Below are 27,408 nucleotides of genomic sequence, written 5' to 3'. Positions count from 1 at the left end.
CCGTGAGTCCCACAGCGAAGTAAATGTCGCCTCATGGCTTTCCCAGATTATCTTCGTTATGTCCACATTTTGTCCAGTTGACTATTGTCCTGTGTGCGCCAACAGAAAGGGTTTTATTTTTCCCTTAGATGTGTATTTAGGGTCGGACCTTCATTCTGGTTTAAGGAGGTTCCAGTATTCTTTCTAGACACTCGCATATTCAAACTGGTAATACCAATAACATCAGCAATAGATAAAAAAATAACAAAAAGGCCTGCAGGTTGTACAGAGTCTTGAATTTAAAGATATAGTGGAGGATTTTCGCGAACATTGAAAAGAGCCGCCCTCTCCACTTTAAATAAAATTGCACATGCACAACCCTGTATCCGCTGCCATGAGGGAACGGCTATTAAACATGTGTGAGAGCATGCATGCATGTGCCCATTTCACCTCGAGGATGTGTGGGGCACATTAAGGCGGTCGCTCGGATAGATCTCATATCACCCTTATTTTTATACAAAAAGTTTCCCCCCTAATAAGACTACTGGTACATAAAAAAAATCATGACATGCTTGTATATGTGTGTTTGCTGCAGTGGAAATTTGGACATGTTTGCAGGGTAAATAAGGATCTGTGGCCACCGTATAACTACTAACGATGCAAATTAAAGAACAAATAAACTTATCTTCCCTGTAAATTTACAATATAGAGGTATATAACTTTACTAGCAGGGATGTAAAAGGTATTTCTCCAAATAGCTTGTCAAACTTTACCTGTTGAGTAGAAACTTTGTAACCGCTGCATCAGTGGGAAGCCCGACCTGTGCTTTTAGTGTACGCCATCGCGTGAAAGAATCTCCCAAAAACAGTCTGGTCTTGTTTCTGTCTTCTTCTCAATCAGTTCATAGACACATTTTCTCTAATGACCTTCGGCCATTTTCAAAGAACCACGGTGAGACCCCAAGCATCTCCCTGAAATGAGTTTTTGGAACTTTGGAACTGATTGACGATTACGAGGACCACTTATTTTGATGATCCACCCGGATAAAGAACATCCTCCACTAACCCTTTAACCAAAAAGTGATGCATTTATGAATTCCTTAACATCGGGTTCATTGCTACCTGCTGATTAAAGGTTGTAAAGCAGGATCTATCTGCATGTTTTGTGTCAGCATATGCAAATGCAATAAGGGTTTGGAGTATTTAATGCTTTCTAAATATCCTTGCCATGAGTTTTAGACTATGTGAAGGAGGCGGTATGACTTTAACCTGCTTCTAGTTCAGCAGAAGCCGGGGTTCTTTAATATTTTTGTCCTTTCTTCCATCTTAATTAGAAGCACAGCTTCTATCCTCTCTTCCTGGTGCCCCTACCTCTGCCTTCCTACTGTCCTTTCATCCTAGTGTCCTTCCACAATTCCCACCTGTTGTTCTTTTTTCCTTTTTGTTCTTTTACACGTCTCTTCGTCCTTCAGTTTTCCTAGATTTTTTTTTAAATCTTTTTTTTTAACACTTATTCTTTTCCACCTTTGTTAACCAAATAAATTATTTTCTTGTGTCGTTTCTTCTTTCCTTTTCTTTGCCCTTTCTGCTCTGTATCTTTCCATTTTTTCTTCTTTTTTGTATTTATGTGCTTGGGTCCTTGTATTGTCTCTCCTTACTTGTGTAATTTATTCTTTCCTTCCTTATCTTCATCCTCTCTTCTTTGTTTCTCATCCTCCTTCCTCTTTTTATTCATTTTTTTTTTTTACAGATTTCATGCTTTCAGTCCTACAGTAAAACTTTTTTTTATTCATATTTAAAGTTAATATTCTATAAAAATTAAAATCAACACAGAGGACAGAGAACTCTGGAAAGCTTCCTGGAAAGTCTGGAATCTAAACATTGTGTAGAAAGTGAAAGAATGTTGATTTCAACCTTCGACATACTTAATGAACCGCAGGCCCTAACCTGCTTCTCATCCCCCCACCCTTCATATTTTACCTGAAACACACTTAGTTTGCATTTGTTGCAATGCTCATGGTGTTATGCAATCATCAAATCAGCTGTTCTGGATCAGGAACACATCTAAACATAAAGGCTTATGGGTCACGGTTAGGGACTTAATGCACACATTGACCATCCAAACCACTATATATGTTCAACCCACTGCATCACCACAACCCAACATATCAGCTACTGCTAACACAGATATTAAGACAGTGTTGTTTTTAAAATAGAAATTTTCTAAATTTTGGCACAATATGATATTACCATTTATATACATGCTTAAGCCAGAATGAATTGACATTTAAATATGACTTCCCTAAGACCTGAAGCAAACTTATCAGGTTCCAAAACCCTTTAGTCAGACAACTTTAATTTACCATTCACTGCGATTCGACAAAATTCTAAATACCGAAGACGCAGATAAACTCGTAAAGTCCTGCCAATAGATGGCGATGGTGTACAACAGTGTTTGCTGATTGTGCCCTGGTGCAAAAATGTTCCCCATGCTCAAAAGGTACCAAGTAAACAAATCAGGAAGTTCACTTTATTGTGAGCATGCGTTTGTGTTATGTGTTCTCCATAGGTAAAGGATTTGCCCCTTTACTAAATCTATGCCTAAGATGTTCTACGACTTTGTTTAAGCGAAGTTATAAAACAAAAAAAAATTAAACCATCACTAATCAAATCAGATGATTGCTGCGCTGGTGATTCATTACCCAATAGCTCAGTTGCTAGCAATGTAGAGCTGTGGGATTGTAGAATTAAGCTACCAGCTGACCAACAAACAGATCTATAAATAATTTATACTTATGACATATGAATGTAGACAGGACACACGTATATGTTCCTGCTCATGATCTGGTATTTTTCTCCTTGAGCTATATTTGAACTTCCCTATAAACATTGTTTTAAAGGCCCTCAGAGTGATGCACACCCTCCTTAATGAGCTAATAAATCAGTGTGTGTTTGACTTCACTGGATTATACTTAGCATTCCCTTTGACTGTTTTTGACTGGAGGGAATTTAAAGCTCCATGTACCAGGATGATAACATCTATGTCTGAAGTGCCAAACTGACTTTGGTTGGAAGTAAAGTTTCACAGGTTAAGCTGTTCCTCATGCTTAATTCTTATGAGGGCCATTTCCCATGAAATTTGTGCCAGTCTCGCAACATTCAGTTGAGTCATGTTCCCCCTGCCTTTCACGGGGATTTGGTCAGGTCCCATCTGTCATCGTTGAGCAAATGCGTTTGCTTTGGCACAGTGGCTGTAACGCAACTCAAGCTTTTAGTTGTGTCCAGAGACGGTATCATGAACATCAGGGTCAGAGGGTTGGACCCAGTAGATAAATATACATTTAGTCTCAAGCAAATGATCTGGATTAAAGCCATGTGTATCACCAAGCCTTCTGAAGTAGCCTTGAGCAAGACACTGAAATTCATCCAGATTTCTGCTCTGCAGCTGACCCTGACATCTCACGTCCGTAGGGATGGATGGTCTTGGATGTTCATTATTTGCTCTGTGGTTCGTTTCATATAATTACAGCTTTTAAAATCTGACAGTAATTAGAGGAAAGGTGGCCCTTTGCAGATGTATTCTTTGGCTTTGTGCATTTTCACATTTTCTCCCATTAAAACCAATAACTCTGATGTATTTTGCTCGGATTTCATGTCATAAACCAGCGCAAAGATGTTCAGTTATTGTGAAGTGAAAGGTAAAAGTTGCATGATTTAACTTTTTCGCTTTAAAAAAAAATCCAGTGCAAACTTTTACAGTAAATATTAATGCACCTGGTTTTATTTCTGAACATTAAAGAAGCTGATCTAAAAACATTCCTTGCCTTTAAGATTTCTAATCTCTATAATTTGCTCCTCATCTTGTAAAAACCCAATAATTAATATTTCTCTTTTGGGTGTAATGGGGGGAAAATAGAAAAAAGTTTAAGGTGTAATATTGAGTTTGCAGGGCTGTTTTGGTCTTTGCAGAAGCTGTAGGCTTCGAGGGATGGTGGTCTGCTAATTTCACTGTCGCTTTAAGCAATTACAAAGTTTAATAATGAACATCGTCAGAGGAAATACTACCTGTCCAACAGTGTGTGTTTAAGGCTGCATTCATTAGTCTGAATTATGAGTTCTGTCATGCTAATAATGAATGGGAGACCTGTTTTGCTATTAAGCTGATGACCTCTTTTGCCTTATTGTGAAACATTTGGGGTCGCTCTACATTCAATTGTGGACCATTACTCCATTTTTACAGAGAGAAGATAACTTGACTGCATTTTTTAAAATTATTATTATTTTGGATGAAGGAAGACTTGTGCTTCCTTTTGGGATAGATGATTCCCCAGCAGGCTGCTCAGTGGGCAATGGGTAGCACTGCCGCCAGGCAACAAGAAGGCTGCAGGTTCGATTTCGGACCCAGGGTCTATTTGCATGAAGTTTGCATGTTCTCCCTGAGTATGCGTGGGTTCTCTCCGTGTACTCCGGCTTCCTTCCACAGTCCAAAATGAGACTAAAATGCTCATATCTAAAGCCACCTTAGGTGTGAGTGTGTGTGTGAATGGTTGTTTGTCCTGTTTGTTTCTGTGTTACCCTGTGATGAACTGGCGACCTGTCTGGGGTGTACCCTGATTCTCGTTTATAGACCAAAGATAGGCACCAGCGCCCCTCGCGACCCTACTTGGGTTTAAGCGTGTCAGAAAATGGATGGATGGATGGATTCCCCAGCAATTCATGGTTGGTTTACTGCTTGTTTTTGTTCAAGGCCTGAAAAAGTCGTGTTTCTCATACTCCACTTCAGATTTGCTTAATTTTAGGGACTTGTTTACTTTGGAAATTTTTTGGATTTAAGTTATCATTTGTTTGACTCCAAAGCCTTCTTGGTAGGTTGGTTTCCAGGTTCCTGCGGCTGTTTTCATGTCTGCTGATTTTATCGGATGTTTACCAAAGAAGAAACAACTAAATGCATCGAGGTCGGGTTTTAAAACACAGAGGAACTCGAGATGAATCTGCGCCAAACCTTTGAAATGCATTGACTTGATTTTCTGGTATTTATTTATTTATTTTTTTCATTTTTTCCAAATGCTGCAGTTTTGCTGACATCAGACCTGTGGGATGATTAAGTAAATTACCTCAACATTTGTAAGCTCTTTGCTTTAATCAACAACCAACTGTGTGGTCTTTGCTTAATGTTATATTTCTCTTTGGAAGGGTTTTTATGGTATTATTTATTTATTAGCCACCTTGAAATAAATATGCCTAAGTGCTGATTAATCTTCTGTATTGATAAGGATAAAGCTCTTAAGACTTGGTCTCTTTAAGGACTCCTACCTCTCCTTTGATTCGGGGTCAGCTTATGTATTTCTGCACGCAATAGTCTGCTGACCTGCTGCAATCAGACGAGGTGCATTTCAAAGAAAAATCCCTCAGACCGGTAAGCTTGAAGTGGCAGAACAATCAGACCAAACCGTTTGACAGCCATTAGTTCACTTTATAATCTACCACATATGATTTCTATCATTACCTGTTAATGAGATTTAATCTGACTGTAAAAGGATTTACCGTATTTTCACGACTATAAGGCGCACTTAAACGTCTTTTTTTTCCCTCAAAATGTGCGGTGCGCCCTATGGTGCGGTGCGCCTTATGTGTGTTGTAACTGCGACTTTTGAGACCACCTCATTGAGGAGATGATGAAAGAGTGGCTGAATGTAAGGAGACCAGGTGTTTTTTTTTCCACTCATCACCATCGCTGTTAATATGTAACTCCATGCGTGCCCATCTCACAGCTGATGTGAAAAACATGGGGAAACAAATTAAGGCTGTGCTCACTGTTCAACCGCTCGACATCGGTGTGAACCGGACCCAGCAGGTGCAGCAAAAGCAGCGAGTTTACATGCAAAGTCAATGATTGACGCGTGTATAGGCGCAGCAAAAGGTCCCGCAGCGCGTTTTGAGCAGCAGGTGCAGCACGTCGGGAGCGTTTAATCATCTGACGCACCGCCAACGCGCTGCTGCTGCTCGAGATGGAAAAATTGAAGTTTTGCTGCTGGACGCGCCGCATCAACCAATCAGAGAAGCTGATCTGGGAGCTGACAACTAGACAGACACAGCGCTCTGATGACATGATATTAACGCAAATGAAAAAGGCTGGATGGATGAGGAGATGATGAAAGCGTGGCTGAGGCAGGTGTATGTGAGGAGACCAGGTGCTTTTTTCCACGCATCACCATCGCTGCGTGCCCATCTCACAGCCGATGTGAAAAAAAGGTGAATCAAATGAACGCTGTGCTCGCCGTTATCCCGGGGGTCTGACAAAGGAACTTCAACCACTCGACATCGGTGTAAAGCGGCCGTTCAAAGTAAGGCTGCGAGCGGCGTGTGAGCGATGGATGACAGACGGAGAACACAGTTTCAGGATAAGTGGAAGGCAGCGCCGGGCAAGTTACGCCACAGTTTGCGGATGGATTGTTGATGCTTGGACTAACGTGTCTGCTGGCTCTGTTGTTCAAGCTTTCGCAAAAGCCGGCATTATTTCTGAGGAGCTGCGCTGCACGGAAAGTGACTCTGACAGTGAAGAAGGGGAAATTGGCATGCCTGATTTAGCGCAGCTGTTTAATTCAGAAACAGAGGATGATGACTTTGATGGGTTTGATTAATACTTTGTAATAAATACATGAATAAAGCACAATCATACTCAGTTTTGCTCCCGCTCTATTTTTCTACCTGAAAACTTAATTCAACAGCAGCCTCTGGGCGGGTCTCCTCCTCTTCACCGCGGTGGCTGGCAGGTGTTTTTTCATCTAAATAATCTAAATCTTGCAGCTATATTTGCTGTGATCAGTGGGAATAAAGTAGTTTTAATATGTTTTTAAGTGAGAAAGGCCACCTGAAAACTTAATTGCAGTCAGTTCATCCAGATTATCTATTTCTGTCGGAGGCGCTCAGACCCCCACATACCAGCGGTGCGCCGACAGGAGAAATCCCTTCAACAGCAGCCTCACCGCGGCTGCTGGCAGGTGTTTTTCATCTAAATAATTTACAGTGCAGGCACCAGGATACCGGCAATAAAAGCGAACATATTCCGTCGGCAGGTTTCAGGATTTTAAGTTAATTTAGGAGTAATCACAGCGCTGTGTCATCTGCGATGTGTCTGTCTCATGGCCAGCACGCAGGTTTGATTAATACTTTGTAATAAATACATGAATAAAGCACAGTCATACTCAGTTTTGGGCCCGCTGTATTTTTAAATACGCAGTAGAGGTATTTAAAGGTAGTAGAGGACTTGTACCTGTATATAAAAAACGCGCCCTATAGTCCGGTGCGCCTTATGTGTGTGTTAAATACAGAAATGGCACACATAACTGAGACTGCGCCTTTTAGTACGGTGCGCCTTATGGTCGTGAAAATACGGTAGTTCAGATTGAACTGTAGGTCTGAGTAATTATTCCTGCCGGTGTTTGTGGGTTTAATAAAGATTTCCTGAAACTTTGAAGTGTTTTAGCAAAAAACTAAATGTTTTGCAGTATAGTGATGTTGCAACTTGGTGTTTTCTAAGGATTGTTAGAACAATGTACTATATCGATGCATGAAGACCAACTTTTACATCGAACAATTAGAGGTGGCTGAGGCCTTGAGGGCTAATGTAATCTGGTTATTTTATGCAAACCAGACTTGGTCAAGGCAGCGGAGTTAAACACTGAATATTAAAGCAAATGCGTAACTTGTGAGCCATCTATTGGATTTATTCGGGAAATTTTAAAAGATTTTTCAGGTCAATATGCAGAACTTGGCACATATTGATCCTCTGTGTTTGCTGGTCTACTGAAAAACTAGCATATGTAAAATGAGAGGGTCAGATTTTTCACTGAATGGCTCATGTGATCAATAAAGCCACTTTTTTGCAGTATGAGCTCCTCATATAGAACAACTTAAGTTGCTCCAGAGCTGTAGTTGTGCCCAAATACAGGTGCTGGTCATAAAATTAGAATATCATGAAAAAGTAGATTGATTTCAGTAATTCCATTTAAAAAGTGAAACTTGTATATTATATTCATACATTACATACAAACTCATATATTTCAGATGTTTATTTTGTTTAATTTTGATGATTACAAATGACAACAAATGAAAATCTCAAATTCATCATATCAGAAAATTAGAATATTGTGAAAAGGTTCAAAATTGATGGCCCCTGGTGCCACACTCTAATCAGCTAATTAACTCAAACCACCTGCAAAAGCCTTTAAATGGTCTTTCAGTCTAGTTCTATAGGCTACACAATCATGGGGAAGACTGCTGACTTGACAGTTGTCCAAAAGACGACCATCGACACCTTGCACAAGGAGGGCAAGACACAAAAGGTCATCGCTAAAGAGGCTGGCTGTTCACAGAGCTCAGTGTCCAAGCACATTAATAGAGAGGCGAAGGGAAGGAAAAGATGTGGTCGAAAAAAGTGTACAAGCAAGAGAGATAACCGCACCCTGGAGAGGATTGTGAAACAAAACCCCTTCAAAAATGGGGGGGAGATTCACAAAGAGTGGACTGCAGCTGGAGTGAGTGCTTCAAGAACCACCACACACAGACGTATGAAAGACATGGGTTTCTGCTGTCGCATTCCTTGTGTCAAGCCACTCTTGAACCACAGACAGCGTCAGAAGCGTCTAAAGAGAAACAGGACTGGACTGCTGGTGAGTGGTCCAAAGTCATGTTCTCTGATGAAAGTAAATTTTGCATTTCCTTTGGAAATCAAGGTCCCAGAGTCTGGAGGAAAAGAAGAGAGGCACTTCATCCACGTTGCTTGAAGTCCAGTGTAAAGTTTCCACAGTCAGTGATGGTTTGGGGTGCCATGTCATCTGCTGGTGTTGGTCCATTGTGTTTTCTGAGGTCCAGGGTCAACGCAGCCACATACCAGGAAGTTTTAGAGCACTTCATGCTTCCTGCAGCTGACCAACTTTTTGGAGATGCAGATTTCATTTTCCAACAGGACTTGGCACCTGCACACAGTGCCAAAGCTACCAGTACCTGGTTGAAGGACCATGGTATCCCTGTTCTTAATTGGCCAGCAAACTCTCCTGACCTTAACCCCATAGAAAATCTATGGGGTATTGTGAAGAAGAAGATGCAATACACCAGACCCAACAATTCAGAAGAGCTAAAAGCCACTATTAGAGCAACCTGGGCTATCATAACACCTGAGCAGTGCCACAGACTGATCGACTCCATGCCACGCCGCATCGCTGCAGTAATACAGGCCAAAGGAGGCCCAACTAAATACTGAGTGCTGTACATGCTCATACTTTTCATGTTCATACTTTTCAGTTGGCCAACATTTCTATAAATCCTTTGTTTTTATTGGTCTTCAGTAATATTCAAATTTTCTGATATGATGAATTTGAGATTTTCATTTGTTGTCATTTGTAATCATCAAAATTAAACAAAATAAACATCTGAAATATATGAGTTTGTATGTAATGTATGAATATAATATACAAGTTTCACTTTTTAAATGGAATTACTGAAATCAATCTACTTTTTCATGATATTCTAATTTTATGACCAGCACCTGTATATGTTAGATAAATGAATTCCTCCTGGTAGGCATAACCAGAAGGTACATTGGAAGGGGGGGAGAGAGGAAAGTTTTTGTGGAGGAGGCCAGCAGCCCTGATCCATACTGGTTTGAACCACTGGTTGCTCCCGCCTCACCTCTGGTTCCCATGGGAACCGTCTATTAAGTACCCAAATCAGCACACTTGATAAACAAAAATGACTTCATTTAATTTTTTGTGACCTATTGACACCAAACTCACTACATGCCTTTTTTGTGTTCAGTTTTAATTTGATTAAATTTCTATTTTCTTTTATTTTCGTCTTCAAACTTAATGTTTTTTTTCTACCAATAGCTTTTAGGTGACGGATAAAAAAAAAAGTTAACTCATCATACCAGACAGGAGAAATGATACAGACTTGCTTTTATCCAATTTTAATGTATTTACTATTTTTTATGATGAGGAAACACATTAATTATTATTAAAGAAAATAAAATTTAATTAATTGTCTGTCCCTAAGTAGGGAGGTCATGTCAGCAGAGATAATTTATCTGCTGATGTTCTCCCTCAGGGAGGTTACATCCCAAGCCAAGCCAATAAGGAAAAATCTGATGCATTAAGCCCTTTTTAACCAGAAGAGTTCATCACACAGTTTGAGACACAAATGTCCAGTAAATTGCCATAATAATGCCAGATGTAGACAGCATCATCAGTCATTTATTGATTGGGGAGGTATTCCTTTAAACATGAGCTAACTAATCTATTTTTTTGTTTTTTACCTGATCAGACATATTTATGGCTCTTGACGTAGGATTTAATCTCGACGAAGGAATGTTGCCTTGTTTTTTACGAATAACTCCATGACTTTTCAATCTGCTCGTCCAAAATGGTCAGCTATCAGATTCCAAAACGCAGATGAAGACTATGTAATATGAAAATGCAGTGTAGCCAGTGGCCCTCAGGAGCACTTAACATGGACTTTAAAGGTCTAACGTCTCTAGTGGCTAAAAGTTATAGAGCTTAAACAAGTACATCTGAAGGTCACTATAGCTTATATTTAAGTTGCCTGACAAAGTCCCATAAACTCAGCACTTCTCAGACAGAATTTACTTTTGTCAAGAATTATCTTGATATTTTAAAATTGCAAGATCTTGAACTTTTGGATCTTGTTTACACTCTACGAGTGTAAGAGTGTAAGCTCTAATAGCCCACTGGCACTGAAAACGTCACATGTAACTGTGAATCTGTGTAGTTTTGGAGCAGTGAAGGCTGATGGCCAGGCAGACATACTCCTTCTGTATTATCTGACTTCAAGAGATTAAAAAACAACTTATTTGTAATTTTTTTTTTTATAATCAGCTCTGCAGACCTGCAGCTTATTGCATTTATTTGTTTTAAAGCAAACAGAACTGTGATGAGTTAAAAAAAAAAATTCATCCAATCATATACTACCTCACTAAGTTGTTACATTCATGCTGATTTTGCACAGTTTCTATCTTAGTCAGTTAAATAACATGCTGCTGTCATTTTGCACATCTCTGATGTTGCTGCTATTTTCAAATATCCATTACTGTAAAAATGTCCATAGCTGCATATTGGTTATTTATTCTCCAGGTGCACAGTTGTTATATTGTTAAAACACTTTACAGTACAGTATTTTAGTGTTTATCTTTTACCTCTTCACTATTATGTTATTCTTATAAATTTTTCTGAAGTCCATATTTATGTGAACTTTTTCTGTGATCATCTTTTGCTGCTGTAAACAGCAGAATTTCCCTATTGTGGGACAATAAAGGGATTTCGTATTCTATCTATTCTAATCAGAAAGCGTTCAGCTGTCATGATTATTCGGCGTTTTAACATTCTCTGAATGCCACAACATGACGCCACAGTTTTATTACCTGACAGTTTATTTCTTCAGATGTTTTGAGATGCACGGCCTTTCTAACTAACCCCACAGTGAAACGCGTGGTGTTCTGGATGATGCTGTGATTATATTCTGCTGCGTAAGACGATTTGTGTTTGTAGGCCAAAAGTTCAGCCTGCGTCTCATTCACCTTTTTCCACGTTTGTTTATGTCCTCTACGTGACTGATGTCAAGCTCCAAACAGGAAATCTTATGACTCTCCTTTAGCCTTTAGATCATTTCAGAACAAAATAAACATTTTCTCCATTTCTTAATGTTAGGATAACTGGATCATTACATGCATACTTCCTGATGTAAATATCAAAATACAAGCATCTCCGGTTTATTTACTTATTTACTATTATTCCTTTAGTTACTTTCTTCATTCTGCCATGTTCATTATGTTGGGCTGTACTACCTCAGCTTAAGGCGTCTTTACCTTTTAAACTTGAACAAATGATTTAATAGTGGATTTTACAGAACAATTACTCAATATGATTTAAAAAAAAAAAAATCTCCATCTCAGAGGAAGAATAAAACCATCCAGACTATTTAGTAAAGGAGAGATGATATGAAATTAGAAATAAAAAGGTGATAACTGAAAAGAGAAAAAAATAAGAAAAAACCCCCACTTTAATTCATTTTAAAATTCAACATAAAAGCTTTCAATCTCTGTGATTTATCACTGGCTTTTTATACATTTCTTTCAGTTTAACTAATACATTTAAACAATGTTATTTAAAACAATATAAGAAAGGATTTAAAAAATATTAAATGTTAAAATATGAAATGATTTCTTATGAAATGTATTTAAATAGATTTAAAGTAATAAGGAAATCATATTTAAATGTCAAATCATTCTGGCTTAAACATGTATTTTGTATTTTGACCTGCAAGAAGGGCAGGAAGGGAGTGGAGAGGGGCTCTCCATTGACTGTTATATTATATATATATAATTTTTTTTTTTTTATTGGCTTGGAGGTATAAAAAACAATAACTAACAGTTTGAACTTCAGTAGCGTCTTGCAGCTGTTGGTTGCAGCACTGCTTTTCTAAGTTATGTTGATCCAAAGCCATTGGAGAGGTTATCTGTTGGCTGCTTTCAGTGTTTATACATGAGAAAGCAGACTGTGTGCAGAGTCACTCACTGAGCGAAGAAGGCTTTTTCACCCTGCAGCTCATGTTACTGGGGAAGAGCCTGGCTCTGGCTTAAAACAACCAGATCAATTGTGCATACGCCTGTGCTTGTGTAAGTGTGTGTGTGAAGGAAAGAGAAAGAGGTTTAGGTGCTAATAAACCTCTCGGGCAAGTGGTTTTGACCCAGGTGCAGATTACTGTGTTTGACCTCTGACCCTATTGATGCATGTGTGGGTATGCGTGTTTGGTTAGGCATGTGCAGGTGTCTGCTGGTGACCCCTCGATCCAATATATTGCCACTCAAATGTGCTGCTGACAGCATTTGTGTTTGTGTGAGATGGAAGCAGCATAGGAGACAATGAACCCAGTTACAATTTCACCCCTCACCCATTGCTGTTAAAGTGGGGGGAGGGGAAGCAGAATAAGGGGGAAACAAGGCAAGGTAAGTTAGATTTAAACATGATCAAGATAAAGGGATGTGAATATTTAATTTGGTTTGCTACAATCAGATATGATAAGTCAAAAAAGTAGACCTTTATTGTGAAGGGGAATCAAGAGAAGAGAGAGTTAATAGCTATAAATAAACCACTTTTTTGCTGTGTGTATGTATAATTATTTATCTATTTTTATATTTTTTTGCTTTAGTTTTGAGGTCATGTCTCAAATTTTTCAAATGGACAAGAGACCATTTTACATTTCATCTACTTCTAGCCATTGTAGTTTATAGTAACCATGACCAGATGTTTAGAGTTGCTGAAGCCTTTTAGCTCCTTAAGGAAACCTACAGTAATGTGGATGAGCCTGATGAGTCTGGACAGAGCTCTGACATCGACCCATGAACCTCTTTGGGCTAAATTAGTGACTAAGATCCAGGGCTTTTCGCCCAACATCAGATCATGACCTCACAAATGTGATTGTGAAAGAATGCTCAGAGATCCCTATAGATCCCTCCTTAACCTCCTGGGAAGGTCTTCCCACTTCATATATATATATATATATATATATATATATATATATATATATATATATATATATATATATATATATATATATATATATATATATATATGTATATATATATATATATGTATATATATATATATATGTATATATATATATATGTATATATATGTATATATATGTATATATATATATATATATATATATATATATATATGTATATAAGTGTGGACCAACCTAATATTAAACCCCACTGAATTATAATAGGATGTACAGTATTTTAAAGGTGCATAGTCACTAGCATTTTTTTATTACTATGCCAGTAACCCACTCAGATTGCAAACCAAACATTTCTAAATGATTTCCCCATCCTGCGGCTACTAATTGTTTTTTTTATGCTTTGTTTTTGCTTGATTTGTCAGTAACTAAAGCCTTTTGTGTATATTTATAGAAACAAAAGAAGTACAATGCTGTCCATGTGCAGCGGGGGTAAGCAGGGAATGGCCTACTGCAGCTAAACCAGTTAGAATCCTATTGCAGTGTGGAAATAATGAATAAAAGTCCAGTGTGAAAAGATCCTATGTGGGGATAAAAACAACAAAGAAAATATATTTTATTTCAAAAGGGATAAGAGTTAAACAATGCTCTGAATACAGCATGGACATTGGTTTTCCCGGACATGGGAGCTAAAGCTGCACTCGTCTTCATATGTGGCAGCAGAGTGATGGATGTGTGAGTAAACGTCATTAATACTAGTGATAGCAATGCTATTCTTAATTTCTAAAATAGAAAAATGTTGATTGGTCGTTAACTTGATGCTATGTCATTGTTTGCGTTTGTTAGGAACAGGAATTTTCTTTTTCTTTGGTGATCTGATGGGAGACTCTGGGGCAGATTGACAGAACTTAAAGTTGCTGTAGATCGGTTTATTTAATTCATATCATTTAAGCCGGGCGTACACTGTGATTTCTTTCAATCGTTGCACGCAGCTACTGCTCACACAGTTTCGTCGTACAGTGCGAGTTCACAGCTCACGATTTATATTCAGCCCGACACGCCGATGCGACCTGCCTGCTCACACTGTACGACTAAAAACCACGTCGGACTCAGCTCCGCAGTGAGATGGAGATGCTCTAACTCGACTAGGCGGAAATCAAATGAATAGAAGAGGAATATTAAGCAGTATAGTTAAACGCCCTGTCTTGGCAATTTGTGCATTTTTGTGCTGAAAGCCCTAAAAAGAAAAGGCGGCGACATATTTGGACAGAGACATGGCTGAACAAAGGTAGCTACTACGGTCTGTCAATTTTACAAAGAAAACTGCATTTCACTGATTGCATGCCTGCCATGCTGCTCTGCTGAGAGGAAGAATAAAAAGAAGAATCCTTCATTGCACACGCGCCCTTAGCGATTTTCCCAAGATGGTCAGGAGAAAATTAAACATGTTTGATTTTCTCCCGACCTCACGATTCCTGATCGAGAGGTGACTGTGAGAGGCTGATCACCTCTCGTAACCCCCTGTACACTACACGACTCACGACGCACGATCAGGATAAAAGTCGACCCCATCGAAAGATTTTAGCACGACTGGAAAATCGGCCCGAAAATCACACAGTGTACGCCGGTATTTATTCTTTGACCATGCCAAGCTATAACTTTACTGCAAGGCATTGCAGGAAAGTCGCACTCTAACAAGAAATCACAATGTATTTTTTCTGATAGTTATTTGGTATTGCCTATAGGTGGCACCACGGCTGTTTGTTAGCTCATTACACCCGGTGATGGAATTCTATTTAGGCCCAGAAACTTCTATGAGAACAGATGGTTGGTAAATATAACCTTATTTCTATCATTATCAAATTTAACTGCACTTTTGAGTTCATATGTGAGCCAAAGTAGGTGATTGAATACTTTTGACAGTAGAATGTATGAAAGACTTTATTTAAAAAAAAATGTTTTGAGCAATAAATACATTTAATTGTTGAAAAGTTTTATATCTAGATATTTTGATTTACTGAGAGTATAACATTTTTTTGATTAGTTGAGTATTGGAGGACTAAAAAAACAATAGCTGCAGTCCTGACAGAGCATTTTTTATGATGTTTAGGGCATCCTTTACATGCAACCAGGGGAATTGAGGGAGGTAATGGAATCCAAAAACCGCATCCTATCAAAAAGACAGAAAATGTCTTCCCCTCCTCTCACTAAACCCAGAGACGAAAAAAAAACAAAAAACAATAATATAACACTGTTTACGTTACAGTATTATGTTTTAGACTCCGGAAAATGTCCTTTTCAGGTTCCCATACATTGGGATAAAGGAATAAAAACTGCATTTATGGCCTAATACTGATACCTTTTTTAAATGTTTCAGATTTTGTATTGTCTTTTTTTTTTTCAAATTTAATTATTTAAAAATTTTGGTTGACTTGATTTTTATGAGTTGCATTCCTTTCAAATCCTATTTTAAAGAGGAGAGATCTGTAAAACCTGATTTAGGGAGAAAAAGCCCAACTAGTAAAATCAGTCTTCGCTTCAAAAAATAAAAAAATAAACTCAAATCTGAAAAAATGGCAAACTGCATAAATATTGGTTAAACTTTTGCATGCAGTATTTTTGCATTACTCTTAAAAAGTTTGTTTTAATGGAGATATTTTAAAAGTGTGAGTTTGAGAAAAAGAAAATATATATGTTGTTTTTGTTGTGGTTATTGGTTTAATTACTTTTCTTTTGTCAGTGTTCCTTAAAGGCCAGATGTGTACAAGCTAGTGTAGTAAAACTCTCTCCTGAGCTGTATGTCACTACAGCTCCTCCAAAGCTACCATGGGTCTGATTGCATCTTTCTTGATTGATGCTGTTGTTGTCCTGCTTGAAGATTCTATCAGGTCCTGATACTCTCCTTCCCTTTTTAGATGATAAATGGAATGGGTTTCTCCATCCATCTATCTATTTTCCATCACACTTTATCCCAGCTGGGGTCGCAAGGGGTGCTGGTGCCTATCTCCATCTGTCTAGGGGCGAGAGGCGGGGAACATCCTGGACAGGTCGCCAGTCCATCGCAGGGCAACACAGAGACAAACAGGCAGAGATGGGAAATGTGGAGTCAACAAGTCATCTCCATGTCATGTATTTAATCCACCCAGCCAATTAACCAGGTGAGTCCAATCTGCACGGGTTGATTCACGGTGTAGATTGGACTCACCTACTTCAGTGGTTGGGTAGATTAAATACATGATATGGAGATGACTTGTTGACTCCACATTTCCCATTTCTGCAAACAGGACAAAGAACCATCTACACACACTCACACCTAAGGAGACTTTGGCTACGTTCACACTGCAGGCCTTGATGCTAAATTCTGATTTTTTTTGTGAAATCTGATTTTTTTTTTTTGCGTTGCTGTTCACATTTCCAGATATGAGACCTGTATGTGATCTCCTGTGTGAACTGCAGTCATACAACACAAGTGTCCTGCATGCGCAGTAGAGGACGCGATGATGTCACGTGCCGGCGCGCATCTAGCGGTCTTTTCCAACCATAAAAACTCAATCTTTTTAATATTTTTAAACATAAATACTGCTCTCTGCATCATCTGCCATGGTTGTTGTTTTTCTTGTCGCTTCTGCGTAGTAAGACGCAGAAAAGTGACCTTTGTCGGGTATTAATGACGTTCAGGTCGGAGGAATCCGCGATCAGGTCGGAGGAATCTGGCCGTTAAGACACAGGTCGCATTTGAAGAGATCAGATTCGTATCGGATTCAGGACCACATAGCCAAGTGGCCTGGGTCGTATTGGAAAAAATCGGATCTGTGTTGTTCAGACTGTCATGAAAAGATCAGATCCAGGTCGCATATGGGCAAAAAAAATCGGATTTGGGTCACTTCAGGTTGCAGTGTGAACGTAGCCTTAGAGAAGACAATTAACCTAACAGGCATGGGTTTGAACTGTGGGAGAAAGCCAGAGTACCCAGAGAGAACTCACACATGAACAAGGAGAACATGCAGAAAGACCCCGGGCCAGGAATGGAACCCAGAACCTTCTTGCTGCAAGGCAGCAGTGCTACCCACTGTTCCACTGTGCAGCCCAGAATGGCTTTCTAATAACTCTGCTTTAAATTTAACCACAAATTGACCCAAGAAAAAACATCTTAACAAAAAAAACATGTAAAAATGGAGATTTAAATGGGTGAATCGAGTGAGGTATGCAAATAAAACAAATGCAAAAAGGAGACAGATTTTTGCTCCTCATGATCCTCTAAGCATGCTTGTTATCGCCTCTTGCTGATGTTCATTTCATTAATGTTCCTGCAATCTCTGTGCACTCATGACTCCATGCAGTCAGAGGAAGCCCTGACCCCTCAGGGGGGGCTGCACTGTGAGTCAGGAGGAAAAGTCCAACACTAATGTGGAAAAAGGAAAAAGAAAACGACTGCAGATGGTCTTCATAGTTTACATTTTGTCTTCCTCTTTCAAGAATGTGTGTGTGTGTGTGTGTGTGTGTGTGTGTGTGTGTGTGTGTGTGTGTGTGTGTGTGTGTGTGTGTGTGTGTGTGTGTGTGTGTGTGTGTGTGTGTGTGTGCGCATCTGAGTTCTCACGCATACTGTATTAGGGGCCAGCTGGGTTGGCCTGGGCTCTACACATGAGCCTGATTATGACTCAGTATTGCATTACTGACATTCCTCAATAGATATTTTCTTTTTCTCCGTTCCTCTTCTTCTTTCCCTTCTTTCCAGCTAAACCTTCCCTCATTCTGCTCCTCCGTGACCCTCACAGCAAAGCCCTAAACGCGTGGCACATTAACCATTTGTCTCCACATCATTTAGTTTTTTTTTTTCTTTCTCTCTCTCTCTGGTGGATGTTGAAGCTGTCGGTGTGAGTTACACATGTTGCTATGGCCCTAACACTTCAGCCCAGTATACCACATGCAGCTGAGGAGAAGGACCAAGATAGGAGGCGAGGGGAGGGGCCGGGAATCGGAACAGTCGGAGCCCGCTCGAAGAAAATGTCAGAAGATGCAGGAGAATGAGGGACGAGCCTCTCGGCCCCGTGATTGGCTCAGTAGTTTGAGCTTGTCTGCATGTGTGTTTGAGGAGTTGTGGGCGTGTTTTAGGAGGGGAGAAACACGGCGTGGCGCCATCAGTAAAAGGAGCTGACGGAGACAGTTTTTGGACAGCGGGATCAGGTGGATGAAACACAAACCTTGAGATAAGGGAGTAAGTGACAGGTAGCAGCTCCCCGTTTAAAAATCCCACACTGGGTTAATCCATGAGGAGGAGGAGAAAAGGAGCGACTGCTCATACTCCTCCTCACGGCTCAGCTTTTTATGCAGCACTGGATCGAGGAGCAGCCTCCTCCGTCTCTCCTTTACTTTCGTCCTTCCTCTGCCACTTCCTGCCCCCCTCCCCACCCCTTTTCCCAGTTACCTCTCGAACATTTGCCTCGCCAATCTGTCCTTCCTTTCCTCTCTCTCTCTCTCCCCCTTCTCGCTCAGTCTCCTCTCTCTCCCTCCCTGACTTCCTCCTCCCTCCCTCTGTGTCCCTCCGTGTCACTGGAGAGTGTCTCAGTGTGAAAATGCCATCCTGTTCTCCAGACTGTTGCCTCTTACAGGCTGTGGAGGTAAGGGACCTGTGTGTGTGTGTGTGTGTGTGTGTGTGCGTGCGTTTCTTCTCCGATCTTCTGTTCTGAGGCTTACATCGGGGTTTTTCACGTGAGCGACCAGTTGGCAGTTTTCAACCGTATGGATCTGTGTCGGTTTTCTTGACTTTGTGTTTTTAAAAGTTTTCTTAAACTAAACCTACGCATCTTCCGTTAACTTTGCCGTTATTGTGTGTTTGCTTGTGGAGAGGCATGTGGGAAGAGAGGAGGCAGGCTTCGGGCTTTGCAGAGGGCAGAAAAAGTGCAGTGACGTTGTTTCGGGTTTCAGACTGAGTCTTTGTGTCTGTGTTCTGGTGCTGGGGATGTTTTGTGGGGGTTTTTTCGTGTGTTTTAAGCATTTTGTTTTAAATATTGCGTCTTCTTAACTTTGCTGAGCTTTTGTCAGGCTTCATTTTCCGCCCCCTCCCTCCTCACGTCCAGCCCCTTATAGCCATCACCAGTTCTCTGTCTCTTCATGTCATCTAAAGCAGCGGCTTCCTGTGCAGAAAACGTGTCAATTTCTGCTTCCACAAGAGTTAACAAACAAGCACGCACACCTATAAATGGTTTTTGGAGCGTTTTGGTGTCGTCTTTTTGGTTTGCAGACACTTTCTGACGCTGGTTCCCTCAGAGAGGGAGTCCTGTGCTGTCAGTCTAGCGCTGCTGGGGTGAGGGTTATCAGTGGAGCGCCGCACTCGAATGAGGGCAACATTACACCCGGTTTAAATGTCGCTTTGGGCACTGGGCTGGAATGGTTCAAAATGGCGCAACAATGGGAGGTTCTCCAGCGTTAAACCCGATCCGTTTGCTGCTCCCAGCGGTGACATTTTTTATGACAAAATGCAACATGTATAAATCTAACGGGTTATTTCACTGACCAAGTGTGACTGTGGGACTTTGTATAGATCTGTGTTTGGCTCAATCTTGTGTCCGAATGGTTTGGTTCCTTGCGTGTGTGTGATTTCTGGGATCAGATGCATACTCGCTGGGTTTCGTTGGACTAAGTTTTTGGCTGCGCTGTGGACAAAAGGGCTGAACTAAAGGCGCAGGGGCAGGCCAGCCTTTCCTGGACGTCATCCCTCTGTTTTTTTTTCTAAAAACTCCTTTCATGTTCGAGTGACAGAATCATGTGAACAAGACCTTTTTTAAGGGTGGACCTGGTCATGGAGGTAAATTTAGACACTGCTGTTTTCCTTTTATGTGGTTTTCTTTCATATTCTCCGTATAATCTTAATTCGTTGAAGCCAACTCGGGACACTCCGCACACATCACCTTTTTCTCTTCTCTCCTGGTGGCGGAAAACAAGACCTCCACGGCTCTTACGTTCATCTGTGTGTGTTTTCAGATTGTGAAGGTTTGGAGCGAGGATGGTGCCGGCAAAGTGGTGGAGATCCCGGCAGACATGACGGCGAGAGATGTGTGTCAGCTGCTGGTCTACAAGAGCCACTGCGTGGACGACAATGCCTGGACGCTGGTGGAGCACCACCCTGTCCTCGGCCTCGGTAAGGGAACTTGTTCAAACGTGGCTCTGATGCACCGATGCGTATCTAGAGCAAAATTTTTTCATTTTGCAATAACATAAAATAGAGCCTTCCTTAAGCTTTGTTAATACAGATTATTGCAATCAAAGTAGCCAAGTTAAATTAACCTTAATAGTTCACCAAAGCCCCAATATACACACTTAAAAGCATGTAAACCAGGTTAAGGAGGATTATATTTCCTCTATAGCCCTCTATTTGCCTACAGTGCATCTTTTTTGCTCTTGTGCATCATCACTGAACTCTTCCGTGCATCTGCAGAGGTAGACAGACTCTCCAGGGTGTGCCTATTGTGCTGTGCAAGACTTGAATTGGATCTTATCAGGGTAATGGCGCAAAACAATGAGATTTTATATCAATGAATGTTTTGAAAACACTTTATTTTATGTTCCTAAAGGAAACCCTAAAAGCTAAAGCTGTTTTCTGTTATTCAATACCAATGCGGACTGCAAATCTGCAATCTAACCCTAACCTTTCAAGCGGTGGCTTTGTCAAACTGTCTCTAGAGCTGCAGAATATCAATTAGTTCAGTTTCAGGAACTTGAAGCTTTTTTTTACTAATCACCTTATATAGATGTTAGTGATCAAGGTCAGAAAGGTCAGGGAGGAAACTTGGGTCATTTTTATGATGGTGGTTTGTGTGGTTTGGTAACATCCGTTATTTAGCAATACTAATAGTCATAGTGCAGCATTGATTTCCGCATTTATTCCTGGTTTTTGGTGAAGTCTAACTCCTGAATAGCCGACTTTCAGATAATTTTTCTTTTCCTTAGCTTCTTTTCTCACCAATGCTGATGATGGCTAACGGAGTCTTGCTCCTTTAGTAACGGAGGGTAGTTCTGTTTTCTTCATCAGGCCAGTGGAGCTGGAACCAGCCAATTTCAACCTAAAACCCTTAAGGTTGATGCTTTTCAAGCTGAGGGTTGATTTTAAGTTACATGTGTGGAATAAACCTAAACCTGTCCCTTTCTTCTTTTATGAATTCACTTTAGCTTGAGCTGCATGCGTGTATGCCTGTGTCTCCCTACCAGGGAGGTGTGGCAGCTATGGGATTATCCCTTTTCCATGTTCTACTTACAGTCCCTGCACCCTCCCTAATAATTTGCTCAAGGGGCTGGGGGGGGGGGAATGGAGGGGGGTGACTGCTATTCCTCCTCACTTTTGCCGTGACTCCCTTTGAAGCTTTATTAATTTCTTTTTTTCAGTCTTATCTGAATCTTTCTTTGTCCTCTGTGAGGCTTTCCTACCAGCGTCGTATTTTTAGAATCAAAGAATTGCTTTGTGCTTCTTCTTTTTTTTTTTTTTTTTTCTGCTTGATCTGTGTTTCTGGAAAAAAAGTACACTGGAGAGATGGAATGTGAGTTGCAAAGAGTGAGGAAGGGGGGAGAAAGAAAGGGAAGGATGAAGGAGAAGGAGACCGAAGAGGAGGAGGGGGGGGACTGGGGGCCAAGAGGCCTGGACTTAAGCGTCATTCCAGAGCCGCAATGAGCCAATGACGGCTCTCCGTCAGACGAGCCCCTAGCGTTTCTGGCCAATCAATCTTCCTTTTAACCCTGCACAGGAAATTCCCCTGGTTGTAGCCAGCATGCTTGTGAGCGCGCACACCAACCGAGTCCAGACATTTCCACCCCCAAAGTGCAGCCAGAGAGCTGTTTTTAGCACCAACGGCGACCACGGTTTCACAAAAACAATGTGGGATATTTGTTTTCGTTAGACCGTCAGAGGAGAGGGTTATGCCCGTTCAAAACACTTTTTCAAATTATTTTTATTATTAGCTCCAGGAAAATGTTGGAACTTTTAAACCTTCAGGTTTCAGGAGCAGTCTGACCAATGAAAGCACTGACTGGGCTCCTGGGGCAGAGAGCAGGTTAGGCCTGTGGGAGCTCTTAATGTCTGCTTGTGTGTTTGCGGCTTGTACTTTGCTTACTGCGCTGCTGCTCTCTGCAATCAGCCTAAATACATGACATCATCCTTTCTGCAATCCCCCCCCCCACCCCCCTTCACCCTCACTTACTCCTCCTCCATCTCACACCACTTCTCCTCCACCTTCAGTGCCTGGCAGGCAGGGAGGAGGTGCAGCCCCTCCTCATTTTAAACATCAGATCCAGCCCCTCACTCGTCTCATAGTAACAGGCAATTTTTCTTGCTGTGTCATTGTATGCAAGAGTTGAACTGGGGATGTGATGATAAATATAGAAGCAAGCCCCTCTGGTGGTGGTCTGAATGGAGAAAGAAAAGACAGTTAATCCAAACACTGTTCATTTGTGCTGCAGGACTGGAGGGGATGAACCCGGTTAGCACTTCTGACTGGGTTCTACTGGGGATTTTACTCTGTGCTGGTTTGTTATCAAGATTTAATGGCTGCGTGTCACTGGAGGAATGACCCTCAATGTACAAAAGCTCCTTTAGGATTTTATCCCCTTTTTAAAAAATTTTGAAAGCATATTTATTAGTCATTTGTAAACTGTGTTAAAAGGCTGAATTTCTGAGGAATAGTTTGCCATGGACTGACAGACAAAAAATTAAACAGAAATAATAGAAACATGGATAAGGAGCAATATTAAAGGAAGCTACCGATTAGCACTGAAATATGTCACTTTTTGTTACATGATCAGCAAATCATGAGTAATCTAGAGTTATTTGAGTTTACAGTTTGGTTAACTAAATTTATTGTAAATTACAATATAATCTAAAAGGTTCTATATCATATAAAGTGAAGTATAGCTATAAATAAGATTTAATTTTGCCCTTCGCACTCAAGTGTGGGGACCGCCTGTTTCATGTTGCTGTGGCATCATGCCACTTCTGGCCATTAGCCTCTTCTTTTAGAAGAGGGAAGAGAGTCTGAGATCTCTGGCTGAAAAAACAGTTTCTGTCACTGTGCAGATTAGCTGCTATTAGCTGCTATAAATTTTGAACCGAAATGACCCCCTTCAGCCTCATATAACAGCTCGCTCGGCAGAAAAGTGGCCGTGTTTTCTACGCAGACACAGCATGCTAGGAGTAAGTACTTCCTGGTGCGGTCAGGGCAGGGGTGGGCAATTCCAGTTCCTGGGTACCAGTATCCTGCAATTTTTAGATCCATCCTAGGTCCAGCACATCTGAAAAAAATAACTAATTAGTATGCTGTCAGTTCCTCCAGAGTCCTCTCAATCCTCTAATTACTTAATTCAGGTGTATTGAACCAAAGGCATATGTGAAGGTTTCAGGATACTGGCCCTCAGGAACTGGAATTTCCCACCACTGGCCCCAGATTTCGCTGGGAGTTAGAGGGATATTGGCTGCCATTCGGCTGCCGTTTGACTGGGAAGGGCCATTTTGAATGGCTGCCACTGTCTATGCATTGATTCTAACTAGCTAAAATGATACCCTATGCAATAACCTGTTTCTCTACATTTGACACCCAGTGCAATAGCTAAGTTTAACTTTACATAAGATTAAACTTTTAAGCAGATGTTTTAAGCAGACAAAAGGTATTTCTGCCCAGATGAAATAAAATTTAATTAATGTTTTTTTTCAGTGAGACATTTAATTATTTAATTGTGCATTGGACAATTTGATGGTATATTCAATATCTGAATCATGCTTTAGTAAAAAAAATAAATGCTACAATTAGTTATTTTATGGTACATTTCTTTATTTAAGGTTATATTTTGGCCCTCCATATGTTACGGATTACGTCACAATGATTGTTAAACCATCTCATCGCACCTGCTTCGTGGTGTCTTGTCCAATCCCCCCCTGCATTAGAAACCCTGCTCTGTGCATTTTGAGGGAGCTTAAACAAAAACAGAACATAAACATGTTTCCCAGGTACTGTACAGCTGTAGCCGACTAAAATGTTTTTTCATTAGAATTTCATTCATGAAGTTAGAGAGAAGAACGTTTTTCCTTCCTGATGTTTTCTGAGGCTAAGTCGGTCCGTCTTGTCTGTTCTTGCAGAGAGGTGTCTGGAGGATCATGAACTGGTGGTTCAGGTTCAAGCCTCCATGAGCAGCGACAGTAAATTCCTCTTCAGGAAGAACTATGCCAAATATGAATTCTTCAGGAACCCCCTGGTGAGTCTCTCCCATCCCTGATATGACCTCTCTGTGACTGTTTGCTCTTGGCACGCACCTCCTCTCTCCAACACACACTGCAGAGTTTTAGTTTTTTCTTGGTAGTTCTGGATTTATATAGTTACGGGCTACATTTCTTCTCTTCTACCAGTTTCTCTAGACTCAGTGAGTTTAAAGCTGCTCCTTGAGCTCGTGTCTCTTCACACGCTGCGAATCTCACGTTACATGCTGACGAATGGCGATAAATCAGTGCTCACATGCTGATGTTAGGTGTAACGTTTCACCATCTGTAGGTCAGTATGTCAGCAGGATACCAGTTGTTGACAAGCAGCGAATGTATAACTTCAGTTCATGAAGATTTATGCTTCTAATAGCCTGAGCTAGAGCTGGTTAGTTTTGCCTTGAATCAAAATGTTTTATTAGTTTGTTTTGTTTATTTTTTTTCCTAACAAAATTGGTTTGTGGTTCCTTTGTTTTCATGACCTTGAATGCTCTGTTGTCCAGAGTCCATTGTCGTCAAACCTTACAGTTTAATGGAAACGTCCTTACTTCTACTTGCATCCATGGATCTGCACATTAGCTAAAGCACCAAAATATGGGCAGAGAAAGCTACAAACAAAAGCTCCACCGCTGGTCCTCCGTGTGGTGTGGTCCGGCCTGCCCCCGCGGTGCTCTCCAAAGAACAGCAGGATTTCTCATGCCCTTCAAGCTGAACATAGACGCCTCTCATATCAAAGGACCATTGGCGCCTCCAGAAATGTTTCATGGGGTGGCCAAATGGGGCCACTAAAAATCTTGGGGTGGCAAATTGAAACTAAAGGCCATAATTTCAGGGTTTTAATCTACTAATGTGGTAAACCTGCCTGTAGAAATCATAACGACTTTAGTAAACACCTATTCATGTCTTGGTTTAGTGTGTGATTTTTTATTTTACGTCGCCGGCTGTGCATATTGGGATGAAATGATAAACTGATGCCACTACAATTAACACTGGCTAGTGGGGGCATTGCACAGGGTGGCTGTGGGCCACCCCTGGCCACCCCCTGGTGGCGCCACTGTAAAGGACACGGGAGGCTGGCAGGCTGACTGTCTGTTGACATTTGTAACAGCGCTGCGACGCATGTGGCAACTAGACGTTAATCTTACAGGTCTAGCACCCCTAGTGGCCAAAACGTACACATTGTGCCTTTAAATGTAACATGCGATTTGGAGACTTTTTTATTTTGCTTTTATTGCACACCTAGTTTAAACCCTAGTGTATATTTCACGTTTTTACTCAAGCTGATGTTATTCACTTTTAAACCCTGCTTTGAAAAAGTTTGATTCATTTAGTTTTTTTTTTCACTTAAATTTGCTATTAAGTTTTTCATTTAAATGTTAAAATAATTTAAAGGATTTCAGTGACACTAAAATGCATTTAGCTGCTCATCGCATTAAAACTTAGTAAAACTCTATTTTTCAAGCTCTAAATTCTTCATTTGAAGAGATTTAGTTGATTTACTTTAATTCAACTTGAAAGCAGAAACACGTCAGTATAACATAGAAAAAGGAAAAGCAGTTTAGTCACAATGAAATATCTTTGATCATCAAATTTAAATAAGATAATGAAGAAAAAGAAGAGCTTTTCAGTTAACCTGGCTGATTCAGACAGTCTTTGGCTGGAGATGAGTCACTGAAGTTTTGGCCCCATCCTCTTTGCAGATTATTTTTAAACAGCCACATGAGATGTACCTCAAGTATATTTACCTCCAGACTTTAACTACCGTAGTCCATGAACATTATTTTAGTTTCTGAGACACGCTGAGGAGAATTAGCTTTCGATCGTTGTTCTGCTGCAGAACCCAACTCCTCCAGATCAGAAAATGTCTTGTTGCTTTGAGCAAATCTTCACATATCGGTCGTTACGCCGCCAGTTATGCAGAAATAGGGTCTTTGGAAACATTTAGTTCAGTATTTGCATATCTATAGTAGAAGTATGTCATTATTTTGATAGTACGGTTACGCTTGTTTAGTTGTGCATATAATTCAATTCAATTCAGTTTATTTATACAACTGATTCAAAGTTTCCTATCTAAGGAAAACCAGTTGATTGCATTGACTCAAAGGAAATCCTTTACGCTAAGCATGCTTGTAGTGACAGCGGAGAGGAAAAACTCCCTTTTAACGGGAAGAAACCTCCACTCCAGCAGAACTAGGCTCAGTGTGAGCGACCATCTGCCAAGGCCGACTGGGGTTCAAGGAGACAGAAGCAGTGTTAAAAAAAGGCAACTCTTCTAGATTCAGTATTTCCTCTACCATTGTCAACATGCGCCGAGTCACGAGAACTCGCATGTAGAGGTGGAAAGAGTACTGAAAATTTGTTCTCAAGTAATTTTCACTGCTTAAATCGTATTCAGGGACAAGAAAAAGTGCCGGTGTTAAAAAAGTGCCTAAATAAAAGTGGAAAAGTGCTTGAAGAACTTTTTAACTTTTGGATGTTTTAATGGCACAATATTTGACTTTGTTTTGTTTGGCTGCCTTATTTACTGAATAAAGGCAGGAGGAATGGAGCAGCTGTTCCAAGTTAGAGCCTATAGTTTTATGATTTTTTTATGATATTTTTATTTGTGCTCAATAATGAATGCTTCACATTATGAATGTGTATACTCTGTTTTGGTTTTAAAAG

At 40.4% G+C, this 27,408-nt stretch overlaps 1 protein-coding gene across 5 annotated transcripts in view; it reads left to right on the top strand.

Moving 5' to 3' along the window:
- The window catches only part of LOC119792939 (growth factor receptor-bound protein 10-like), an 80,959-nt gene that overhangs the window by 33,184 nt on the left and 20,367 nt on the right, over positions 1 to 27,408 (top strand). For 3 of the 5 annotated variants that reach the window (XM_038299795.1, XM_038299793.1, XM_038299794.1), the window contains exons 6-7: positions 20,493 to 20,649; positions 24,628 to 24,743. In XM_038299795.1, coding sequence (XP_038155723.1) covers positions 20,493 to 20,649; positions 24,628 to 24,743 — 273 coding nt within the window. Of the gene's footprint in view, positions 1 to 18,763; positions 19,130 to 20,247; positions 20,317 to 20,492; positions 20,650 to 24,627; positions 24,744 to 27,408 lie in introns of those variants that run through there. The other 2 variants (XM_038299796.1, XM_038299797.1) reach the window with 2 other exon arrangements.

The sequence above is a fragment of the Cyprinodon tularosa genome, unplaced genomic scaffold (assembly GCF_016077235.1).
Source record: "Cyprinodon tularosa strain WSP-4 unplaced genomic scaffold, ASM1607723v1 ctg435, whole genome shotgun sequence".
In the NCBI taxonomy this organism is placed as follows: Eukaryota; Metazoa; Chordata; class Actinopteri; order Cyprinodontiformes; family Cyprinodontidae; genus Cyprinodon; species Cyprinodon tularosa.
This window is presented reverse-complemented; position numbering and strand designations above follow the sequence as displayed.